The sequence below is a fragment of the Lutjanus erythropterus genome, chromosome 17 (genome assembly GCF_056507025.1).
Source record: "Lutjanus erythropterus isolate fLutEry1 chromosome 17, fLutEry1.hap2, whole genome shotgun sequence".
Taxonomy (NCBI): domain Eukaryota; kingdom Metazoa; phylum Chordata; class Actinopteri; order Lutjaniformes; family Lutjanidae; genus Lutjanus; species Lutjanus erythropterus.
The window spans coordinates 15,231,349-15,255,165 of NC_139333.1; the positions used below are offsets into that span (position 1 = coordinate 15,231,349).

Below are 23,817 nucleotides of genomic sequence, written 5' to 3' on the forward strand. Positions count from 1 at the left end.
TAATGTGTAGCAGACCATACCTGTTACTCCTAACTTGTACTATAGTTACTATTCTTAATTTATTATTCCTACTTTTATGCTTCATTTGTGTGCTATTCTTATTTATATTGATTTCTTGTATTTAACTTTTTAACTTAATCATTTTTGACTTTTTATTTTTCCTTGTTCCACTTTGCTGTATCATCAAGTCAAATTCATCTGTCCCTTGTACATTTTAAGAACAAATTGATTCTGATTCTTAAATGGAGCATTAATTTGTCCAAATTTGAATTTGGCTTGAATAGGTATAAAATCCACTATTCCTATTCATGTGGGCCTATTTTATACTGGAAGCTCTTGTATCATGGACTTCGCCTTGACTTCACTTTACTAATGGTATTGATTAGTGGTTATGTGTGGGCAAGTTCTTGGTAAGCAATGTTTAAATGTTTTGCTTTACAAGGAGGACCTCCCAAATGCACAGCATCCCACTACTTGCATTTGTCTACAGGTTTTAATGTGTCAAGCAAATGCTCACCACTTTTTGCATGCAGTCGTTGACACATACAGACACAATGCAGGAAGGTGACTATACAATGTGAATTGTGTCCAGGGAATAAGGTCATTGCTTTGGCAGCAGAAGTAAGTTTGTGGCTTAATCACAATAGTGATATCATTAAATGTTGATAATTTATCTCCTGGACCATGTATCTTGACACTTTATAGCAGGAAATAACTAATGCACTAAAGGCTGTGGTATTAGTATTACATGTCCGTCTTTGTTCCGAACACCATTTGATCATCTTTATTATTCTCTATTGACAGCGTGGCATTGTTAGTGTTTATGAGGAAGCAAAATTCATTTTACATTGACCTACTTGAAACTGACCAAAAAAAAAAGGTTTACAGGGTCACTGTGCCAGGTTTCACTCTATAAAACCTCAGTCTGACCCTCCAGTCTCAGGGGTATAAGAGAAAAGGACAGCCTCACCAGGTAAATATTTAATTTTGTGGACATGGTATTTTAACGGGGCAAGACTTAAGATCTGAATAGTTATATTACATACAAACACACTTAGTGAAGGCAGTTGACTCACACTTAAAGACTAAAACTCAAAACATTTCCTGTATATGTTTTTTATTTTATTTTAGTTTGTTTTGTAAGTACAGAATATAGTTTGATTTAATCTGCTTTTTCTAGTCTAGTTTTCATTTTAATTCAGTTAACTAAAATGTTTTAAACTAGTTTTAGTTTTTACTTGAGTTTAGTTAGTTAATTATAATGAACTTGATATGCACATTTGCACATGCATATTTATAATTTAAAGTATTTTACTAACTTGCACTTATGTATTGTATTATAATTGATAATATAATCACCATCCTTTTGTAAACAGATCTTAATAGTCTGGCAGAATGGCACATCACATCCTGTTGTCTCTGCTGTTCTTGGGGATGATAAGTAAGTAGTGTCAATAAAATGTAAATTCATTTATTTTATATGGTATGCATACTATCTCATTATCGTGATTGATGTTTTGAAAGTATGTATGAGCTTCACTTAAGTTTTTAGTCTTTGAAAATAAAAATTTATCTAGTTATATCCATTTATTTATGTGTGCATTTTTCATTTTTGTTTAATTTACAGACATGGTGACTCCCCAGAGTTCAGGTAAGTTGAAGCCTAAATAAATCTTGATTTTGCTTTGGTTAATGTTCTAGCATTCATACACAGAGTTATACTAAATACAGTAGGTCATTGTGACTTATCGATATTACTGTAACAAATACTAATGGTTACCATGATTATTAGTGTGACTGTTTAATGTGTTTAAAGGGACAGTTAACCCCAGAATCAAAAAGACATGTTTTACTTCTGCCCTGTAGTGCTGTTTACTCACACCAGAACTATAACACTACAGGTCAGAAGTAAAACATGTATGTATTTGATTTGGGGTGAATTGTCCCTTAAGTTTAGCTGAACTTAGTTGAAGTTGATCATTTATGCACAACATAAATGATTGCTTAATTATACATATTTAGTTTAATCTAAGGTTCAAGGTTGAGTCACCTTTATATTCCTATTATGTCAGCTATAATGAGCATGTGTAATAATATTGGGTCATTGCAGTAAAAACTAAATAGCTGTTCAGTCTCTAGAATTTAATGTCATGCAGGATTGCCAGAGTTTTCATGTTTAAAAGTTAAAGTTATCAGTGTTTCCCCTATAATGGATTTATAGCAGCGGAGGTGGAGCACATCTGGAAAGCACATGTGCAGATTTCTATATGTTGTTGACACCAGAAGGTCATACAATAGACCCACACTGGTACACAGCAGTGAATGATCAGGATCAGATATTAAGCGTCTGTCTCATAAAATAATTTAATAATAATAATAACAGTTTCTGAAGAGATGAGACCGTGTATAGCCTATGCTTTATGCTTTAGCCTAGCCTGTGCTATTCAAAAGTGTGTTAATTAACCTGGATATGAAGCGTCTGTAGTGCAAATAACATAACTTAAGTTTCTAAAGAGAAGATGGAGCTGTCTCCTCGTCTCTCTCATCTCTTTCCAGCAGTGGTGGTCCTATTTCAGCAGCGGTGTATCGCTGGTTCTAAATGCATATAGGGAAAGCACTGGTTATGTGTTTCTGGTATAACTCAAATTAAGGATGCTGTGTATCTTTGGGTAAAGGACAATGCTTGCAATGCAAGAATTGTTTTTTTTTTTCTGTATAGAAGCATGAGGGTAAGTGAATGATTACGGTGATCTTGAAAAGTGTATTAAACTTCAATGTTCTCTTTTAGTGACTATGTGATTTTGTTCTTCCTAGGACCCCTCTACCAAATACTTGGCACTGAAAGCTCTCAATCAGATGATGGAAGTTCTCCTTTAATAACCTTGCGACAAACTTTTTTTTATTTTGGGCAGAAGTACAATCAGATTTACGTATGTAAAAGTACTGTCCTCCAAATACAACAGTCAAATGTATCGATTGTAGTAAGACATACAGTAATCAATATTAAGTTACAAGAGGCAATATTTGTAGTTCTCAAAGGCTGTAGTGATTCCTTGATAGTAAGAATTGGTTTACCCAAATATTTTTCAGGTCAACCAGAATGGACATGTGACATTTGATAGGCCATGGGGAAGTTTCATTCCTCAAATGTTTCCACTGCATGGATCTAGAGACATCATTGCCCCTTTCTGGACAGATTTGGACAACAGAGACACTGGCCAGATCTACTACAACCAATACACCAGTGGCAGTGTCCTCCAACAAGCTACACAAGACATTAATCAATACTTCCCAGGGCTGAAATTCAGTGCCAGTTGGGTCTTTGTTGCAACATGGTATGAGGTGGCTTACTATCCAAGATTAGAAACAGTAAGTCAGCTTGTTCTAAATAATGAAACAATCCTCCAAAATACACACATCTTATGTTCTGAAGTACTCTTCCTTTTTTTCCCCAGCGCACAACGTTCCAATTAGTATTGATCTCTGGTGGCCAGTACTCATTTATACTGATGAACTATGGGATAATAGCCTCCACACCTTTCAGTGTACAGGTCAGAACCATCGAAGTTATGAGTGATTAATTACTAAATAAAGGATGTTTTACAGTTGCTTTAAGTTTCAGTGTTTTGTGCATATGATACACATATTTAATTAACAAATCACGAAAAATACAATTTAAAAACAGTATTTGAATCTATATGACAAGTACTGTATGTTCCAGGCTGGCTATGACACAATGAACTCCACTCACCATTTTACCATCCCCGGATCATTTTCTAACAGTGCAACAGGTAATAATTCGAGTTTTCGCCTGAGCAGTAATGTCGATGTACCCGGCCGCTGGGCTTTCCGAACAGACCATGGATCACAAGGCTGCTCTTTCAATGGTAAGTTCAGATGCAGTGATAGAAGTAGCACTTTTTACAGTAATGTGCATCTATGGTGATTCCTGAAAAACACAAGACTTACAAAATATCTGCACCTTTTGAACAATTTCAGAAAGAAATAGACTGATGTGGAGGATTATACTAGTTGTACATAAGTTTGGTTTAATCAATAATATGTTTTTTTGTTTGTTTTTCAAATGGTTAATATGGTATTGCTTGTTCATATTTAAGTTTTACTTGACTATTTCCTTTTTCTATCTCTAAGGTGAACCTGTGCAGCAGGGTGACTCGTTCTGGAGTGACAGTACCTGTGCACAGAAGTGCACCTGCACCTCAACAGGCCTGCAGTGTCAGAGCCAACCCTGCTCCTTTTTTCAAATCTGCCGGCGTGGTGCCTTTCAGTTTTCCTGCCAGACGGTGCAGAGACGCACCTGCATCATATATGGTGATCCACATTATAGGACCTTTGATGGCACAGTGTTTCATTTTCAGGGCACCTGCACTTATGTTCTTTCTGAGCAGTGTGGTCGAGGGCTGCCCTACTATAGAGTAGAGGGCAAGAATGAACACCGGGGCAGCACTCGAGTTTCCTGGACACGACTGGTCAGAGTCTATGTCTATAATGAAACCATTGAGCTTGTCAAGGGACATCATGCTAAAGCGAAGGTTGGTAGTTCTAACTGAGGTTAAACTCAGTAATTCTTTATATACAAAACAAAATATGTTTTGCTAAACTTCACATAATTGCTTGTGTTCCTACAGATTAATGGAAACTTTGCAGCCACTCCATGCTACCTAAATAATGGCACTGTTCAGGTTTATGAGTCAGGTTTTTCTGTGATTGTCAGTACTGACTTTGGCTTGGTGGTATCTTATGACACAAACCATCATGTCGGGATCAGTGTACCCTACAATTACCAGAATGCAACATGTGGCCTGTGTGGAAATTTCAACAATCGCCCTGGGGATGACTTCCGAACCCGTCGAGGTGAAGTTGTGAGCTCTGATGTGGTTTTTGCCAACAGCTGGCAAGCTTCAGGAGAAAATGAGACTGGTTGTGGTGTGCAGTGTGAAGGTCTGGACTGTCTTGACTGCACTGAGGCTAAAACAGCTTTATACAGTGATAGTGACCATTGCGGTATCCTCCAGAGCAGATCTGGCCCTTTTGCTGCTTGCCATCAACAAGTTCCCCCACAGTCCTTTGTGGAAAGCTGTGTGTATGATCTGTGTGCAGCAGGAGGGTACCAGCCCATTCTGTGCCAAGCCTTAAATGTGTATGCAAGTCAGTGTCAACAGAAGGGTATACAGCTGCCAAGCTGGAGGAGACGAGGCTTCTGTGGTATGTCTGTCAGTCAGTTAATCAGTATAATGTCAAAGTATCTTTAGATAAAATGTCTATGATGTCAAGATCAATGTTATACTTTTTCTCTAGAAATCCCCTGCCCTGCCAACAGCCACTTTGAGTCCCAAGGCACAGGATGTCCAGCTACCTGTGTCAACCCCAATTCTACCCACAACTGCCCTCTCCCTGCACAAGAGAGCTGCATCTGCAATTCAGGCTACATCCTCAGTGCTGGTGTCTGCGTCCCTCATGCTGAGTGTGGCTGCAGCTTTGAGGGTCGCTACTACCGCTCTGGAGAAACTGTAATACTAGACGAGGACTGTGGGAGACGTTGTAGCTGCAGTTATGGCTCCATGACCTGTCGCTCCCATGGTTGTGGCCAACAAGAGTCTTGCAGGGTGGAAGATGGAGAAAGAGGGTGCAGACCTAAAAGCTATGCAACATGCTGGACAAGGGGCCCTGGGTCATATCATACGTTTGATGGACTGACATACCAGTATCCTGGTGCATGTCGACTGACCATAGTCAATGTAATGGGGATGTCAAGTCACCCCCTTTTTGTAGTGACAATAGAAAAAACACCCAGAGGCCAGCAAGGCTTTGCCAGGGTGTTGAAATTTGAGGCACAGGATTTACAGGTGTCCATTGAGATGGCCAATAGCAGCAAAGTGCAGGTAAGTGTTGACAGATGTGAGAAAATATAAGTTGTAAATAATATTGTTTTCACTGCTTTGCAGCAATTTTACCATTGTGTTGCATGTCTGTAATATTACATAATGTATGTTTCTCTTTGACTTTGTCTTGAATTCTAAATGGTCCTTTAGGTCGATGGTCAGCGGATCAGCTTACCTTTCAGCTCAGCAGCCAAACAAATCCAGGTCTACCACAGCAGCGTTCACAGTATCATCCTTCAGACTTCCTTTGGTGTAACTGTGCAGACAGTTTGGCCTCACTATGTGCGTGTCACTGCACCTGGTATCTACAGTGGCTCACTAGGTGGACTCTGTGGGAACTATAATGGTCATCGACTTGATGATTTTCGTACACCCAATGGCACCCTGGTTTACAGTGCTCAGGTCTTTGGCGACAGTTGGAGAAGTGGGTCCCTTAATGCACACTGTGTGGAGACTGGAAATAACTCTCCACCAAAAAATGATTCTGGTGAGTATTGTGGCATTGTTGGACTGTTGCATGGCTCAGTATTAGGTCATGGTGGACCCATGGCAGCATGTTCCTGTCTGTTAGTTTTATGTAAAGTCTAGCAGTGGTGCTTTGTGAGGTTCTGTGAAATTAGCCTTTCATACCGTGCTGCCAGCGCTCTCTCTACTTTAATACAATATAATTAATTTATATAACATTGAATATAATATAATTAATTGTATTATTTATATTATATTATTTATTAATTAACAATTATTTTAATGTTATTATTGTTAGTAGCAGAGGTTGTGGTCGTGGCATTATTGTGCTTTATTTCGAAAGACTGTTCTGTTAGTCCCATCCTAATATATCGTCATACTGCAGTTTATTCCATTGACATCAGTCATTACATTAGTTTGAGGTCTTGCACACTTAAACATGTTTTGATTAGCTGTAAACCTAATTATATTACTGCACCGTGATGAAACATCAATGTTGGTGTTAATTTCTTGATAAATGTATTGAAATCAGCATTTCATGGGTTAAAAATGGCTAAAACCTCATAGCTAAAACCACTTGTGCTACTCGTCCAGTGTTTTTTCAGTCTGCATCCAGATTGCACTAAGGCTGCTGTCACTCTCTGACAGAGGGATGGTGAAGGCAGTGTGGGAGAAACGAGTCAGAGACTGGTTTAGTGCATTCAGCTTGGGCTGAAGCTCTCTGTGTCAGAGATGCAGGCAGGCGCTCACCACAGAGACTTGCTGCAAGAAACATAAGCTTCAGCATAAGCATCTCAATTAGTATTAACAGAAGTATACAAATTTTGTCTTAATTGTCCTGTATTTATCGTTTTGTTCTCTAAGTGTTAATCTGTTAGTGTTTTGTCTTTGGTTTTACAATAAAGGAAATTTATATAAAAAAAAAAGTTGACAGGGGCAAAGCTGTGATAAGCACTTTCCTTTTTAATATGAAAGTTGTCTTTTGTACTATTTGAAATCGTTTTAATCCTTTTTTTTTTTTGCTAGATCTAACCCCCTGCCCACCAAACAGCCATTATGAATCCTGTGGAACTCGTTGTCCTGCCACCTGCTCCTTCTCTTCCCTTGTGTGTGTCACTTTGTGTGAGGAAGGTTGCCAATGTGATGATGGTTTTGTTCTCAATGGCAACCAGTGTGTGCCACCAACAGCCTGTGGGTGCTATCACCAAGGACGCTATCGGCAAGGGGGTGAACGGTTCTGGGATGGTGAGGAATGTCAAAGCTTGTGTATGTGTAATGGCACTACTGCGGCAGTCCATTGCATCACCAGCTCCTGTGGTCCCCAGGAGTCCTGCCGTGTGGTGGATGGTGAGTTTGGCTGCCATCCCATCCCTCATGGCACCTGTTCTGCCTCTGGAGACCCACACTACATCACCTTTGATGGCAAGGCCTATGACTTCCAGGGAACCTGCCGCTATGTTCTGGCGAGACTTTGTAATGACACAGATGGGCTCAATCAATTTTCAGTGGAAGCTAAGAATGAGCCGTGGAGAGGATTGCCTGTTTCAGTCACAGCTGAAGTTTTTGTGAATGTGTGGAGTTATCGAGTGCATATGTCAAGCAAGAGCCATGGTGTGGTACAGGTGAGTTACACAGATTCATAACTAATGTGAACATTCTTTATTGTGCCATTCAGACTCTACATCAATACAGTCATTTTGAATGTACCACATAGTGGCAAAACAAATACAAAGCTGTGATTTTGTTTTTCCAATGTTTAAGGTGAACGGAGTAACAAAAGACTTGCCTATCCACTTGAATGGAGGTCAGGTTTCTATTTATACAAGTGGATCTAACACAATTGTTCGTACTGATTTTGGCCTGATTGTTACATTCAGTGCGTGGACAATGTCTATTAATGTGCCTTCAAGTTACAGGTACGCTTTAATGCTTTAGTTTGCACTCTGAAAAATCTATAATCATATGTGTTATATTACCAGTGTATTTTTAACTTTGGATGTATTTATAATACAGAGAAAAAACATGTGGTCTTTGTGGAAACTTCAATGGAAATCGTAATGATGAGTTCTACACCCCATCTGGAATGATGGTCACCACTCCAGATGACTTTGGGAAGGCTTGGAAGGTGGCAGGCAACTACACCTGCAGTGATGGCTGTGGTTCCTCCTGCCCGCAATGTACCAATGAGCTGCCTGCTAGAGCCCAGTGTCAAGTGATTCAAGCACCTGATGGCCCCTTAAGCTTCTGCCATGAGCATGTAGACCCAACACCGTATTTCAGTGACTGCGTGTTTGATGTTTGTGTGTCAGGAAATCTTCTTTGCGAGACCATTCAGGCATATGTCAGTGCCTGTCAATCTGCTAATGTTCGAATCTACCCTTGGAGACAGAACGCCAACTGCAGTAAGTCAGTTCCTCATTTAAAAAACTACATAGGAACTCTTACCAGCATATTACTGTTTTTCTCAACATGTTTCCTGAGCAACTGTCTCGTCACAAATTTATCTAAAGGACTGAAGATGTAATAACCACCTAATAGCCATAATTTCTTTTCACACTTAAGCACTTCAGTGTCCAGCCAACAGTCATTATGAGCTGTGTGGTACAGACTGTGGTAAGACCTGTGCCAGCAGCACTGATGCCACCTGTGAGCATCTTTGCTCTGAGGGATGTTTCTGTGATCAAGGCTTCGTCAGGAGCGGGACAAGATGTGTCCCTGTGGAAAGCTGTGGCTGCCTGTATGATGGCTCCTACTACAATGTAAGACATATGCCTACAAATTAATAAAACTCCAGATTTATATAATTATGCCCCAAATCATTTGATAATTTCTGTTATGATTTAAGTCCTTGAATATTAGCTTTTTCCCTAAAATGAAGCCAATGCATGCCAAAAATCTGCAGTTCCTCAAATGATGACTTGAGGCTGGCTCCAAAAGTGAGTCAATCCCAACAAATTAAATATTAAAATGCCACACTTTACAGCAGAAATAAACATGTTCACAGCCTGGTTAAAAAAAAAAGTGGCAAATATTTATTACTATTCAATATTGCATATGTTTACCAAGAAAATTAAATGGACAACTGCATTTAAGTCAGACATGAAAGAGGAAACACGTCTCAGGTTTTGCTTTTCCATTGGTTCCAGTTTATAGTCAGAAGAAAATTTTCCCACTATTAAATTTCATCAAACATTTTTAGCAAAGCTGCAAGTCAAAGGACTGAGTGACAATGTGGCAGAAAAGAATGACGTGTGTTACATGACAACAAGCATGTGATACACAACATTTCATTATACTCTCTTTTTCCCTCATGCTTCTCTTTTGCTCTCATGCTACAGGCTGGTGAGTCGTTCTGGACAGACAGATGCTCCCAGCGATGTGAGTGCCACTTTCCCAACGACCTGCGCTGTTCTGCTGCATCTTGCACTTCTGCACAAGAGTGCACCATCAGAAACGGCCGGCTGGGCTGTTATAATGTAATGTCTACCTGCACTGTGTGGGGGGACCCACACTACGTCACCTTTGATGGGGCCCTGGCTCATTTCCAGGGCACATGCTCCTACATCATTACTGAGAGTGGGAGCCACAGCACCAATGAAACACAGTTTAAGGTAGCAGCCACCAATAATCACCGTGGCAACAACCGTGTGTCATTTGTGTCAGCAGTGGATATACACCTCTCAAATCAACAGGAGAGTGTAGACATCAGGATTGGACCCAACACAAGAGTAATGGTAAGCTTAATTAAAGAGGGAAAACTTCAAACATCTGATAGGTGTAAACACAGGTAATGAGAAGTGCCTCCTCACCTCTTGTCTGTCTGTCTAATCTCTCATCTCTCCAGATAAATGAAAGTGAAGTGTCTCTTCCCACCACTGTAGGAACCTTAGCTCAGGTGGTAAGACAGGGAAGCTACATGGTGGTTGATGCCAGTGACTTGATAGTCCAGTTTGATGGCCGGAGTACTTTGCTGGTCAGAATGGGCCACAACCGTAAAAACAGAGTCACAGGGATGTGTGGAAACTTCAACAATGAAGCTTCAGATGATAAAGTCTTGCCCAATGGCACGTCGGCACAAAATGATAATCAGTTTGGTCACAGCTGGAAAGCACCAACAAGCCAACCAGGGTGAGCTGTGTATTCCACACAGAAAATGGCATCAATACATCATTGCCAGTTGAAAACATTTCACTAAATAAAGAAAATATTCTCGCACCAGTGCAATATATTTGCATTTGTCCACAATTATGTCAGAAGTTCCCTTGACAACAATATGCGAAATAGAAAAAAAATATGTTGTGGCAAACAGAGTCGGCCAGAGTATTAAATTTAAAATGTCTTTCCAGATGTGGATCCACAGATGAAAGGACTAGTGGACTGGACGGCTGTAGCTTTATCACAGAATACTCTGAGCTCTGCAGTGTCATCACCAACACTAGCGGTCCATTCAGTGCCTGTCACCAGCACTCTGACCCTCAGCCATTTTTCAGTTCCTGTGTCTATGATCTCTGCCTCTACACTCCAGCCAATGGCATGCTGTGCTCTGCTGTCTCAGCCTATGAGAGAACCTGCTCTGTTTTGGGCCTAAACATTCCTGACTGGCACTCGGCTTTGCACTGTGGTAAATTTGCACTGAGCTAATAGACAGCTAAGTTAATGTACAAGAAAAATTATGATTCCTTAGAAAGCTATAGTTTTTTTTCTGCTACTTGTTCATCACTCCTTGTTTTGTTTCTTGTCCCACTATTCCTGCAGAGGAGTCAGACCCTTGTGAACAACTGAACTGCACAGAGTATGAGTGGTGTGGTGAGAAAGACAGTGTTCATGGATGCTTCTGTGATGAGCACTATTCTCGCCCCAGCGACGAGAGCTATGGTGTGAACTCCTCTTAGATCTTTTCTTAGATAACAGTAATGACAATGTTTCTGCGTCTGGAATAAAAACATAAATCAAATATTTTACTTGTGAAATTTTGATTACAACTTATGAAAAATAACATGCATTTATGGCAATATCAAGCATGCATTACCCTTCCGTGGTCCACTCTGGGGATTTGGTATACCAAAATCTATTTTCATCTTTTCTCCTAGATTCTGCCATCACTTGTGTTAGTAGTTCAAGCACAATATCCCTGTCACGCTGCCAGCTGTTTGAAGCTGGCTTCCACCCTGGTGCCCTTCACCTCCGAGATGACTCCTGTAAAGGGACTCTCCAGGACGGACGATTGGTGTTCCACTTTAACAATGATGACCAGCTGTGTGGGACAGTTCTCAGGGTACATGCCATTCAGCGCAGACTGCAGAATATTTGAGATATAAATGTTCTCCACAGGCTAGATTGCGTCTGGATATACTAATTCTGTTTTTTAATCATTGAAATTTTATAGAGCAATGGAACCCACTTTACTTATGAGAACTCCATCCATGGTGATGAAGGTGTGAACATCCAGCTGATTTTCTGCTGTGAATACCCTCTGACACAGACCCTGTCTAAGGGCATCAACCCTGTAGAGAGGTAAAAGTACCAGTAGTATCTTCTAAAAATTGCTGTGTATTTTTGTTTACAAGAGTATACACTTATATTTAAAGTCTATTCAGATTAACATCTGCTGACACTGACGTATCACAGTGCATGAAATGCAACTAAGCTTTGAATAATTTGACATATCCCTATTGATATTTTACACATTGTTAAGTCTGCACCTGAAGTAAGCCTCCATCAAGTGATTTAGATTTGCAGCAGTGGTTAAATTGATCTAACTGCAGTATTAAGCCCCCCCAAACTGCTTTTAAAGTTTATGTGCTTTGCATGTAACATGTAAATAGCTTTAAAAACAGGATTTTCACTGGAATAACTTTTTCTTCTCTGACATTTTGGCATTATTGACATAATGATAAGATTTCAGGGGATTTTGTGCCTGTTCTGTACATGAAAAAATGTTGTGTCAAAACATCCAATACATTTTTTTCCCAACACTTCATTTTACTTTTACCAGAAATCCACTCATTTGTTCCTTCTCAATCTTAATCAGAGTATGTGTTGTTTTTTGTAGCTTTGTGAAGAAGAAGCTTCCAAGTGGCAAGGGTCACTATCATATGAGAATGATTCTCTACCAGGACGCTGACTTCCGCTTCCCCCTGACCAGTGACAGGAACATAGAAATGGAAGTTGACCAGAGGTTGTATGTGGAGGTGCGGGCAGAAGGAGTTGATGAACAGCAGATCTCCACTGTTGTGGACTCATGTTGGGCTACGCCAGTCAACAATGCCAGCAACCCTGTCCACCAGTATCTCATAATGGCTAAGTAAAGGGGCTACTGCAAATTCACCTTGCGTTATCACACTAAACAGTGGACAAAATCACTTCTAGCCAGATTCTTGCCTGTCTACTTGCTTCACCCATTTTCTCTTCTACAACTTAACCCTATTACTGATAACACTGCAACTTCTACAACTTTCCCTGTCTTCCAGGTGTCCTAATCCAGCAGATGGTACAGTAGATCTGGTTCAGAATGGCAATTCCACTGCGGCCAGATTTTCCTTCATGATTTTCTCCTTTTTCAGTTTTCCGTCCATCTACCTGCACTGCCAGGTCCATTTGTGTCTTTTGAGACACAACCACTGCACAGCTGTATGTACTACTCCCATAGTCTCCCACTTTGCATAATATTAAATTGACCTGTGTGTTGAGGAGGGAACCTAAGGTTATCTTAGCATTCAGTGGGTGGGAGCCTGGGTCGCCGATCAATCACAGGCTAACACGGGGAGTACAGGACACACACACACACACATACAGGCAGATAAACTTAGAATCACTTTCAGAATCACATCCACATCCAAAGTCAGCTGAGAGTCATCTAAGCCAGAATCCTGCATGAGTCCAGTTTTGCAAACCTGCAAAGCTGAGAAGTTTTCTCAAAGTAAAATCTGGACCTTCTCATGAACGTTAATACAAGTCCTATGACCTGACACTCATTTGTGTTCTTGGGAAAAGTAGCTGTCAACAGGCGCAGCTCCTGCAGCTGTTGATGTGTTTCCTCAGTGACAATGTGCCTTGCTTATGACTATCAAAAAGTAATACTTTTTGGCACTTTTTACAAGTAGCAAAACCACTAAAAACATGATTCCCCCAGTCTCTGATGACACTTAATAATTAACTTATAATGTTAGTGCAGCATCACCTATTCTAACACTTACTCTGACCTGTTGCAGTCATCGTTGGCTTTGCTGTGGCCAGATGTTTTTTTTTTTTTTAGTTCACTTTCACATGGAGCTGTTTCTTATTTATTTCAGTTATATCGCAACTCTCAGGTAACACAGTATTAACAGCACTAATTTTTCCCGTTCCTCGGCCGTGTCGGGTCCTTTAATTCCACTGTGATGCTGTTAAAATGATTGATTTTCGTTTATGGATCTCTGAATGCAGAACTTCAGTCTCCTAACTTAAAGTTCTTCTTATTACTTTTTGATGCAGTTTTTATGAATGACCACTTCCTGACATACTGGACAGGAATTGTAGCCCCATATGGTATTATTGGGCCATTAAATATGCTAATTTACAGGTCTCATGCACGTGCACTCAAATGCACTGGTGGATCATTTACAGAGGTATCTGAATTTAGGAGTGTTTGCTGAATCTGATGTGGCATGCTCATAGGAGCCCATTGTGTGGGGAAAAAAATAAGAGAAATTTAAGATAGTAATATGAAAATGTTCTTGCAGGAGGCTCATTGTGTCATTGTTCTGTGCTGAGACTGGTAAAATAATCCTGCTTTTCAAAAAATGCAAGCCCTGAAGTGATCACTATCAGGAAGTCAGTCAGAATCAAATACATTAATACAACCCTGTCGACTGCCTGTTGTTCATCTGCAGCATTGCAATCGCAGAGTTCAGAGAGACGTATCCTACCATGACACTGTAATGGTCTCCCTCGGCCCTCTGTTCACCAAGTAGATACTCGGTATGCACATTTCTTTTTATTTTTTCATAATGACTGTATTCTTGTAGTTGATATATAATTTGTAGATATATGTAGATTGTGGCTTATATTTTGGTTGTTCTCTTCCAGATAAAATGATCAAACCTCCTTGATGGCCCTGCTTGGCATTGTGCTGACTGAAATGACTTTGAGGAGACCTGACATGCAGGAGACAGATCAGTCTGTACCCCATCATAATCTCTATCAGTAGATAACAGCATGATCATGCTAATTATTTTTCATCATAAATTCTAGTGTAAATGTTTAGAAAAGACGGTCTAATGGATTTCTATATGTCACAGAAATTTCAAAACCGTAGCCATAGCTTTGCTCTTGAAATTAATCTGGGTGCATAATGTGCTTCAACAAAACTCTCTCCACTTCATGCCCGTCCTCATCTCACTATGTGTTGAATGTCAGAGTTAAGATTAACCTTTAAAATAACAATTAAACATGTATAGAATAATTGCTCTTAATCATTTTCAACTTGGAATGTAAATGCAAGATAAAGAATAAATTCTGTGTGTATTGCCAAGACTAAGATCTGATGAGAATTATTTTATAATCAAATATTTATTGAAGTGTGTGCGTTGATTTTACAGATTTTCCAAAAGAGATAGTAGTTAGTAGTGCAATAGGTGAAAAAGCCTGGTATTGCCAGTCAATAAACTCCTAAGGAAAGATGACCAGACAGAAGCCTTGCCCACACTGTCATTCAGCTGCACCACTCCTACATCTGTCATACCATATTGACAGCTGTCACATTGTTCTATTATTATCCTTCATTCATGTATGCATGTAATACTTGTTGTATATTACAGCATGTTTGTAGGGCATTGTTTTCCAAAGTAGTTTCTGTGTCATACACGCTTAATGATTAATTTGTATTTTCAAGGTAATTACAGTAACCATACATTATACACTGATACACTGCCTAGCCACAAAAAACGTCATCACCTCAATTTAAGAGGATTAAGAGGATAATTACTGCAGTAATTAATATGTTTCAGCTGGCAAGTTATTTAACCCTAACTGATGCAGTGAGCAGCTTCTCATTTCTTTAATAACCATGTCAGAAGACATCTCCTGTGGTTGTGGAAAATATGTTATTGTGTTTCAATTGGATTTTTTCTTCCCTGATGGCGTGGGCATATTCCAAGATGACAATGCCAGGATTTATCAGGCTCAAATTGTGAAAGTGATTCAGGGAGCATGAGATCATTTTCACACATGGATTGGCCACCACAGAGTCCAGACCTTAACCCCACTGAGAATCTTTGGGATGTGCTGGAGAAGACTTTACACAGCAGTCCGACTCTCCCATCATCAATACAAGATCTTGGCACAAAATTAGTATAGGTATGCCTAATTTTAGAGAACTAAAAACTTGTTTAGATTAGGGAAAGATGGTGGTCACGGTTAGCGACTGATGGTCCCTGTGGTTTCAAAAGAAATTATATTGACTGGAACTGTTAACTAAAAGCATTAAATACATTTGTTAATGTTCACTGTATTATCCAGATTAATGGGGACATCTAGAAAGTTTTTTAATTTATTTTTTGATGTCAGGGCTGCACAAAACAAAACAGATGCCATTCCGCATGGTACTGAGATGTGAGAAAAATTCTTTGGCTTCTGATTTTCTCACGTTACAATCTGTTTAAGGTTAGTGACACTGATAACGTAGTCTAGAGCTGAGAAATCAGTGTCCAACATGACCTGAGTGATTCAGGCACTTGTGTTCATACCGGTGCTGTAGTACAGAGTCTATGCACTCTGGCCACACTAACTCTTCTCAATGAAGGTTTCACATGTTTTATAAATGTTGTGTACTTTGGAGCAAGAACATTGGGCCTCATACAGGAGTATTTTATCTTCAATTTCTCTTACATTTTTTGGTATATAGGGCTTGTACGAACATGCTACATCAGATTCAGCAACACTTGAGGCCTGTAAATTTGCATAATTAATGCCCCAATGATATAAGGCTACGCTTCCTGCCCTTTACATCAGGAAGTACTCATGAAAAATAGCATCATAGTAAAAAGTACTTTACGAGTTCACCCGTAGGTGTAAACCAGCCAGACAGCTACTTCACCATCCCTTCATTTTCCAAAACATTCAGACAGCTGTCACTGTTCTTTTAGGTGACATTATTTATGTGAGCATTTTATGGTTAGTTTTTCCAGTTAGCCATAGTTTCACTTTCACTGGGTCATGTGAGACACACCCACTTCAAATATTTTCAAGATTTATCAGCGGGGTTTTCATTGTTTTTGTAAAGGTAGAGCTGTGACAATTCCATTTCTAATAATAAAAACTTCAGCTAGGTAGCTTCAAAAATGGAAAGTGAAATGTTTAACTCAAGTAAGATGTAAGTAGCATGTCACACTTCCTTCATATCAGGGAGACAGAGAACTGAATGCTAGAAATAACTTCGGCATATCACGCACTTCTAGTCGTTGGGGAATACACTCAAATTTTGGAACAGTTCCCCTTATTTGTCTGTTTTTACTTTGTCACTGTTCAGTTGCTGTTCTTTTTTTTTTTTCAAATCAATCAAGTAGGTGAACTGAAACAAAACCCAAAAAAAACCAACAAGTGCTTGGAAAATAAAGTACACACACCCATGAAGACATTGTTAGTAAGTTTCAAAACATCATCTGAGTGCTGTTTTAACATTTCCACAGATCTGCTTCCCTCTACCATAAGGGTACGGTAAAGTTTAGAGAACTAAAAACTTGTGGTTTAGATAGGGAAAGATGGTGGTCATGGTTAGAGACTGGTCTTTGTAGTTTTAAAAGATATTAGGTTGATCGGTACTGTACACTCAGAGAGTTAAATACATTTGTTGATGTTCAGTGTATTATCCAGATCAATGGGGACATTGTCTCTAGACAGTTTTAAATTCACTTTTTGATGTTGGGGCACCACAAAACAGATTCAGTTGACCTGCCTTGTACTGGAGTGGAGGCAGAGATCTCAGAGATAGATATTTCAAATAAAGTCAAAATAATCTAGATAACACAAAAACTTTACAAGTTCAGATCCTTAAAGAAAAATCTGTTAACTGCATCAGCAGTCGATTTAAAACAAAGAAGTGGACAAATGGAGCGTTGTTACTGCTGTGTTACCTGAGGGTTGGACTGTCACTGATATAAAGAAGACATGTCTCAATATGAAAATGGCTTCAATGAAATAAAAATGTCTCGCCACAGTAAGGGCTGAAAGATGACTGCAGCGGGAGCAGGGGATCAGAGGACAGGATAAGTGAGGATAATCCCATGGACAGTGACTTCATGAGCCTGCATGTGAAGCTGTAAAGACATGACAGTAGGTAATCATTAACTTAATGACAGTAGGCTTTATGTGCAAATTTCAAACAGGATACAGGATATGTGTGATTTATTTTTCAAACTCAAAATGTCTTCAGATTAATGAAATATAAATAAAACAGAACTGAACCACCTGTACATTGTGAACATGAACATGTGTGAACATGAGTATGTTTTAACTTGTTTTAATGCCTTTTGTCATCATCTGTGATGTGAAAGCATCATATTTTCAATGAGTCAGAGAAAGTATAAGTGTGTGTCCAACCAAATTCAAACAAAATCAGTGGAGCAGCGGAGCTTCTCTCCCTCAGCTGCTGACAGCTCTGTGCTCTCCATGCGGCTTCATGCCACAAATTAAGGATTTATTTGAACCAAACCAGAGCTGGTGATTGTTAGTGAAAACATGAATCAAGGTGTTTTTGGTGAGTCTGATTTTGTTTCTTTTGATTCTGAATGAAGCTGACGACAAGATGAGATGTTTCACAGAGGGAGTCTGGTTAGTTTGGCGAGAGAAATTAAACAGCTGTTTCTGGTTAAATAAAACATCACTGTCGTGACTGAGCCTGCCAGTGGAAAAAACAAGCATGAATAACAAACGTCACCTGTCCTGCATCTCCTTGGGTGTGTCTGGAGACTTCTGACAGGGCAAGACCTGCTTCATTTCTATCACTCATCTCTGCTTCTATGACAATAGGTTTTGTGGTTTGTGGTCATTTAGAAACTCGGTTTATTATGCCTCCGCCTGCCGAAGGTGCCGGGCCGTACGTGAGTCCGTCCGTCACAGATTTTTGTTTGCGCGATAACTTTTGAACGGGTGGACAGATTTGCACCACATCTTGTGTGCTAAGACTCTATAATAGGTACATGAACTGATTAAATTTTGGAGGCCAGCGCTTTCAAGATGGCCGACTTTCAAGATTGCCAACTTTTTGCTTGTGCGATAAAACTATATTTATGATTCCTTTTATTTATAATTCCTCACTGAAATGTTATCCCAGTACATTTTTGTGAGCTTCTGTTCTGTTTCTCTCTGTGTCAATAGTTATTGCCAAGAATAAAACAAATGATAATAATATTATTATTATTAATATTAATAATGATAATAATAATACTACTACTACTGATAATAGTAATAATAATAATAATGATAATAATAATAATAATAATCTTTATTTAAAGAGCAATTCACATTACAAAGTGCTTCACAAAGGCAGTGAAATAAAACATAGGTTTGAAAGTCAGATAACAGGTAAAACAGATAAAATAAAATAGTACAGCAATAGAAAAGTAAAAACATTTTAAGAAATTCAAACAGTGCAAAACAGTTCAAACTTAGATGAAATCAGGAAAGGCTCTCAGATAAAAGAATGTTTTAAGAAGAGACTTAAAGGAGATCACTGACTCGGCTGACCTAAATGAAAAGGCCCTGTCCCCTTTAGTTTTCAGTTGGGCCTGTGAAACTGACAACAGAACTCTGCCTGAGGCTCTCAAGGTACGTCCTGCTGTGTAAGGTACTAACAGGTCAGTGATATATGAGGGACCGAGGCCATTAAGAGCTTTAAAAGTCATCAGTAAAATCTTAAAATCTATTCTAAAACTTACTGGGAGCCAATGTAAAGATGATAAAACAGGAGTGATATGATCGTGTTTCCTAGTTCTGGTTAAAAACCTGGCAGCTGAGTTCTGTACATCCTGAAGTCTGTTAATAGATTTTTGATTCAGGCAGGAAAAAGGCAGTTGCAGAAATCCAGGTGTGACGAGATAAAAGCATGTAAGATGGTTTCTGTGTCTTTAAAAGATAGCATAGAATGTATTTTTTTAAAAATATTTCTCAGATGTTGAAAACATGACTGCACAAGCTTTGCTGTGATATTCAAAACTTAGGTTTGCATCAACCCACACTCCCAGATTCCTTGCAACAGGCTTGGTGTGATCTGCTAGGGGACCAGCAGATGGTGGGATTTGTTTAGTCATTTGCTGGGGCCCAAACAATATAACCTCTGTTTTATCTGAGTTTAGCTGGAGAAAATTTTGTGACACCCTATTCTTAACTTCGGACAGGCAGTCATTAAGTGAATCAAGCATATCGGGGCCTGTGGATGTCACTGGCAGGTACATCTGCGAATCATCTGCATAATAATGGTAAGATGAAAACCATTGTAGTGCTCTACCTGATATCCCCACCTAGCGTCTCAGACTGTCTAAGCGGATGTTGTGATTGATTGTGTCACAGGCAGAGCTAAGGTCCAGGAGAACAAGATCTGAGCATTTGCCATCGTCAGCAGCCATTAAAGGTCATCTGTAGGTGTGGCTGTTTGGCTCGGCTGGTAGAGCATCCGCCCCATGTATGGAGTCCTCTGCAGCAGCCTGTCTACTCTTCAGCTATCCTATCTAATAAAGGCAAGAAAACATAAAAAACATAACTAAAAAAAAAAAAAAAAAAAAAAGGTCATGGTGCTGTGGTCCAGTGCTGATACTATTTTTTCTAAAATTTTTGATATAGCGGCAACTTGGATATCAGTCTATGGTTTTCAAGGAGGGAGGGGTCCAGCCCACCTTTTTTTTTAAAAAAAGCAGGTTCACACATGCAGTTTTAAACTAATCAGGGACACAACCTGTAGATAAGGAACTGTTAAAAACAGAAAGCAGATGAGGCCCGATAAAATCCATTACTTTAAGTAAAAACTTTATTGTTACCACATCGAGAGGGCTGCCAGACACTTCTAAAAGTTCAGACAGGGTGATTGAATAAAACTGGTTAAAATCATCACACTGCAGGTTATCAGGGTCAGTTATGTTCGTCGTAATAGAGGCTATAATTTTCTCTCTACTTTATCAATAAAATAAGATAAAAACATTGCACAATCAGCACGGGGGGCGTGGATTCACCAACTGGTCAACCGTTTTAAATAAAACTGTGGGGTAGTGTTGATGTGTGGAAATAAGATTAGAAAAATAAGGTGTTCTTGCATCCTTAACCATTTTGTTAAAATGTAACAGTAGCTCCTTCATAATGTTATAATGTGCATGTCTTGTCCTACTGGACTAAATAATGATGAGAGAAGAAGGCTTTATCATCATCAAATCTTTAGTGGGGTATAATATGACACATTACAGAGGGAATAACTGTTGGCATTGCAATAGGTGAAAACACTGGTACTGCCAATATATCTCATGTTATGTCTATCTGACAGTCAATTAGCTCAATAAGCAAAGACAGTGAGAGAGAGAAGTCTATTATCACGCAACTGTACCATTCCATCTTTGGGAGGAGATGCGTACAATTACAACTCCTCCCACATACCAGAACCTTCACAGACACTCCTTAATCTGTCATACCATTTAAGACTGCTGTCCCATGGTTCTTTTATTTACATAAGCATTGGGAAAAAGCCATAGTTTCATTTTTGTTATCTACTGGCACACGCAAAAGTAACCTTGTGAGCTGACATACTCCTAGGCTGTGCATGGCGCTCATTAGCTAGACTCTCTTTACGATTCTTTTTTATAATTATTAAAAATTAGGGCTGTCAAAGTTAATGTGTTAATAACGCATAAACGCAAATTCCTTTTAATGCCACTATATTTTTTATTTTTTTATGTGCGATTGATGCACATTCTGTTATATTGGCCTGACCAATAGTTTAAATCAGAAGCGAGCTTCTGTCACCTGACAATGTAAAGGCTTGTCTGTTTAAGCAATTGGATCAACGCAAAGAAACAAAAGTATAGGAGGAGGGAGATGAGCGAGTGCTGATGGAGCTGCAGTTCCACCTGAAACCAGATAAAAGCAAAAATAAGGCTGACCCACAGCAGAGAGAGAGAGAGAGATAAAGCGTATAAATACGGACAGATGTGTCGACTTGATAAAAAAACATTTTATGGTCATGAATCATAATGTTACCGTACACCTCTGTGGTGTGTGATGTTTTTTACTCAAAGTCCGATTTGTTTACTTTGAAATACTTAAAAATAAGTAAAAGTAGAGTCTGTGTACCTGCTTCAGGTGTGTCCACACAGATCCAGTCTGAGAGGCTACAGTTGACATTTAGGCTAAAAACATGGTGTAAATTTTAATGTCTTGACTTACGGACACTTGGATTACACCACACAAGCAGTATGGAGGCATTTTGTAGGTTTTTTTGTGTTCTTTTTTTACATTTTAAAACTGGTCACCGTTCACTTCAATTGTACTGGATTTGGCTGCAATGCTGTTTTCTGCTGAAGCTCCAGGAGTGTTTTGTGAACTGGAGATCTTCACCCATCCTCACATCAGCACAGGGGTGAGTAGATATTGAGTGAAATTTCATTTTTGGGCGAACTATTGCTTTAAGCTGCGTAACTTCAAAAATAGACAAGGAATTGACTAAAATGTTGAACTCTGGAGAAAATACAACATGTATGTAACATGTAAGTAAGTAAGCAGCCTAGCATATCAAACATATTTCATATCAGAAAAACAAGGAAGTTAGTCCTGGACAAAATATACACAGGACAAATTACAGGTGCACAAACAGGAAAAGCCAGAAAGGTACAACACAAGGTTTATGGTAAAGGTGTTTATGTTGCAGTCTTTTTTCACCACATGAGAGATGATGTCTGGATATCATTCAAAATGAGTAGTTCAATAAATATTTTAGTGGCACATATGTATACACATTATTTTAGCACCCTATATCTGTCAAAGAGGAAATGTCTTACTGACAAACTCCATATTGCCTGTCTCAGTCATCTTTGTCCTTACCCTGCTTTTCTTGAAGAAATCCCACCGACTGTCCAGAACTGAAATAGTTCGATATTTACAATTATTTGATACAAACACCTGGCAAGATCATCATTTAACCCAACAAATATTACAGCCAGGCCTTTCATAGCTTAGTTAACCATAACTTCTATAGTTTGCCAGGATACATTAACTGTAATAACTGTAATTTAGGCATTATTGAGTGTCAGGATCCAACAGTTTTCCCATTCATCTTGCTGGCGTCTCATGTTTGTATCCACTTTTTTCCTCTTAAAAGCTTAGCTCTTCTTTTCAGTATCTTATAAAGACTTAGTTCTGGTGCATCCCACCAAACTGTAACTTGAAGATTTTTTTTTTTTTTAATGTTGGGTCTGCCACAAGAGAATCCATTGTACTGGGGCAGAGGTAAAAATCTCAGAGATGGAGATCTCAAAACATGTGGGCAAATAAAACCAAAACTATTTAGATACCAGGAAACAGGTAAGAAAATATGTTCTTACGTAAGCCAGTCAAACCAGTCTTTTAAGATATTTTTTAAGATATCCTGATAACTAACAAGCGGGTCAGACTGAAAACAGAACCTCCTTAGCATAGGTAATAACACAACTGAACTGGAAAAGTACAGGCTACAGACAGATGCAGAGCTGGGCGTCTTGCTGTAGGACTGTTAAGTGTTAGTGTGTTAGCAAAGTTGTCAACTTTCTAGTTTTTGATCACAAGTAGACTTGGGTATCATTCACTTTTAAAACGATGTGGTACCAATACCTGGAACTTAGTACCAGTACCCAACAGCATTTTACTCTCTTTCTCTATAATAAAAAAAAGTCTAATTTCAGTTGTAAAAAGTAAGTCCAAACTTCTCAAATATAATACTGTTATTAATTTAGAACATATTGTTATATTAACTTAGAACATTTTACCCAATAAAATAAAACCCATACCTAATTGTCTTTCCCCTCCCAAACCACTTTCTACAAACTGAAGCCCGTCACTTTATCACTCGGGCATAGCATATAAATCATGTTGTGTCTTGGAAAAAGCACTTGTGATATCCTTCCTGACTCTAAATTGCCCGTAGGTGTGAATGTGAGTGTGAGTGGTTGTCCGTCTCTGTGTGTTAGCCCTGCGATGAACTGGCCACTTGTCCAGGGTGTACAATGTCAGCTGCGATAGGCTCCAGCCCCCCGCGACCCTTCGGGAATAAGCAGTTACAGAAAATGGATGGATGGATATCTTTCCTGTTATATTTTTGTTTCTGAAGTCACTACCACAGCAGTTGCACACTGTACTTTCCCTCGGTAAATAGTGTGCACCATTGGTTTCATTGGCTTTGGACATACTAAAAAAAAAAAAATCTCACCTACCGTTTTAACGTAAAACGTAAGAGCATTTT

At 39.1% G+C, this 23,817-nt stretch overlaps 1 protein-coding gene across 1 annotated transcript; it reads left to right on the forward strand.

The window, feature by feature from the left end:
• Positions 1–3,147: 3,147 nt before the first annotated feature.
• LOC146311997 (alpha-tectorin-like) lies at positions 3,148–14,320 on the forward strand. Its single transcript, XM_084741550.1, has 20 exons — positions 3,148–3,369; positions 3,456–3,551; positions 3,722–3,887; positions 4,153–4,553; positions 4,650–5,226; positions 5,320–5,903; positions 6,054–6,441; positions 7,395–7,990; positions 8,130–8,284; positions 8,382–8,770; positions 8,931–9,127; positions 9,707–10,102; positions 10,213–10,496; positions 10,715–10,989; positions 11,124–11,243; positions 11,459–11,643; positions 11,755–11,882; positions 12,421–12,672; positions 12,839–12,998; positions 14,240–14,320. The coding sequence occupies exons 1-20, from the start codon at positions 3,148–3,150 to the stop codon at positions 14,318–14,320; spliced, it is 5,652 nt and encodes a 1,883-aa protein (XP_084597676.1).
• The last annotated feature ends 9,497 nt before the right edge of the window (positions 14,321–23,817 follow it).

What these genes read in the sequence shown, in the direction of transcription:
- LOC146311997 (XM_084741550.1), top strand. Translation starts at nt 3,148, where the DNA reads ATGTTTCCACTGCATGGATCTAGAGACATCATTGCCCCTTTCTGGACA. An exon ending in TGGCTCAGTATTAGGTCATG is followed by an intron (nt 6,442 to 7,394) that starts GTGGACCCATGG and finishes TTTTTTTGCTAG; the next exon opens with ATCTAACCCCCTGCCCACCA. An exon ending in TGTGTGGGACAGTTCTCAGG is followed by an intron (nt 11,644 to 11,754) that starts GTACATGCCATT and finishes GAAATTTTATAG; the next exon opens with AGCAATGGAACCCACTTTAC.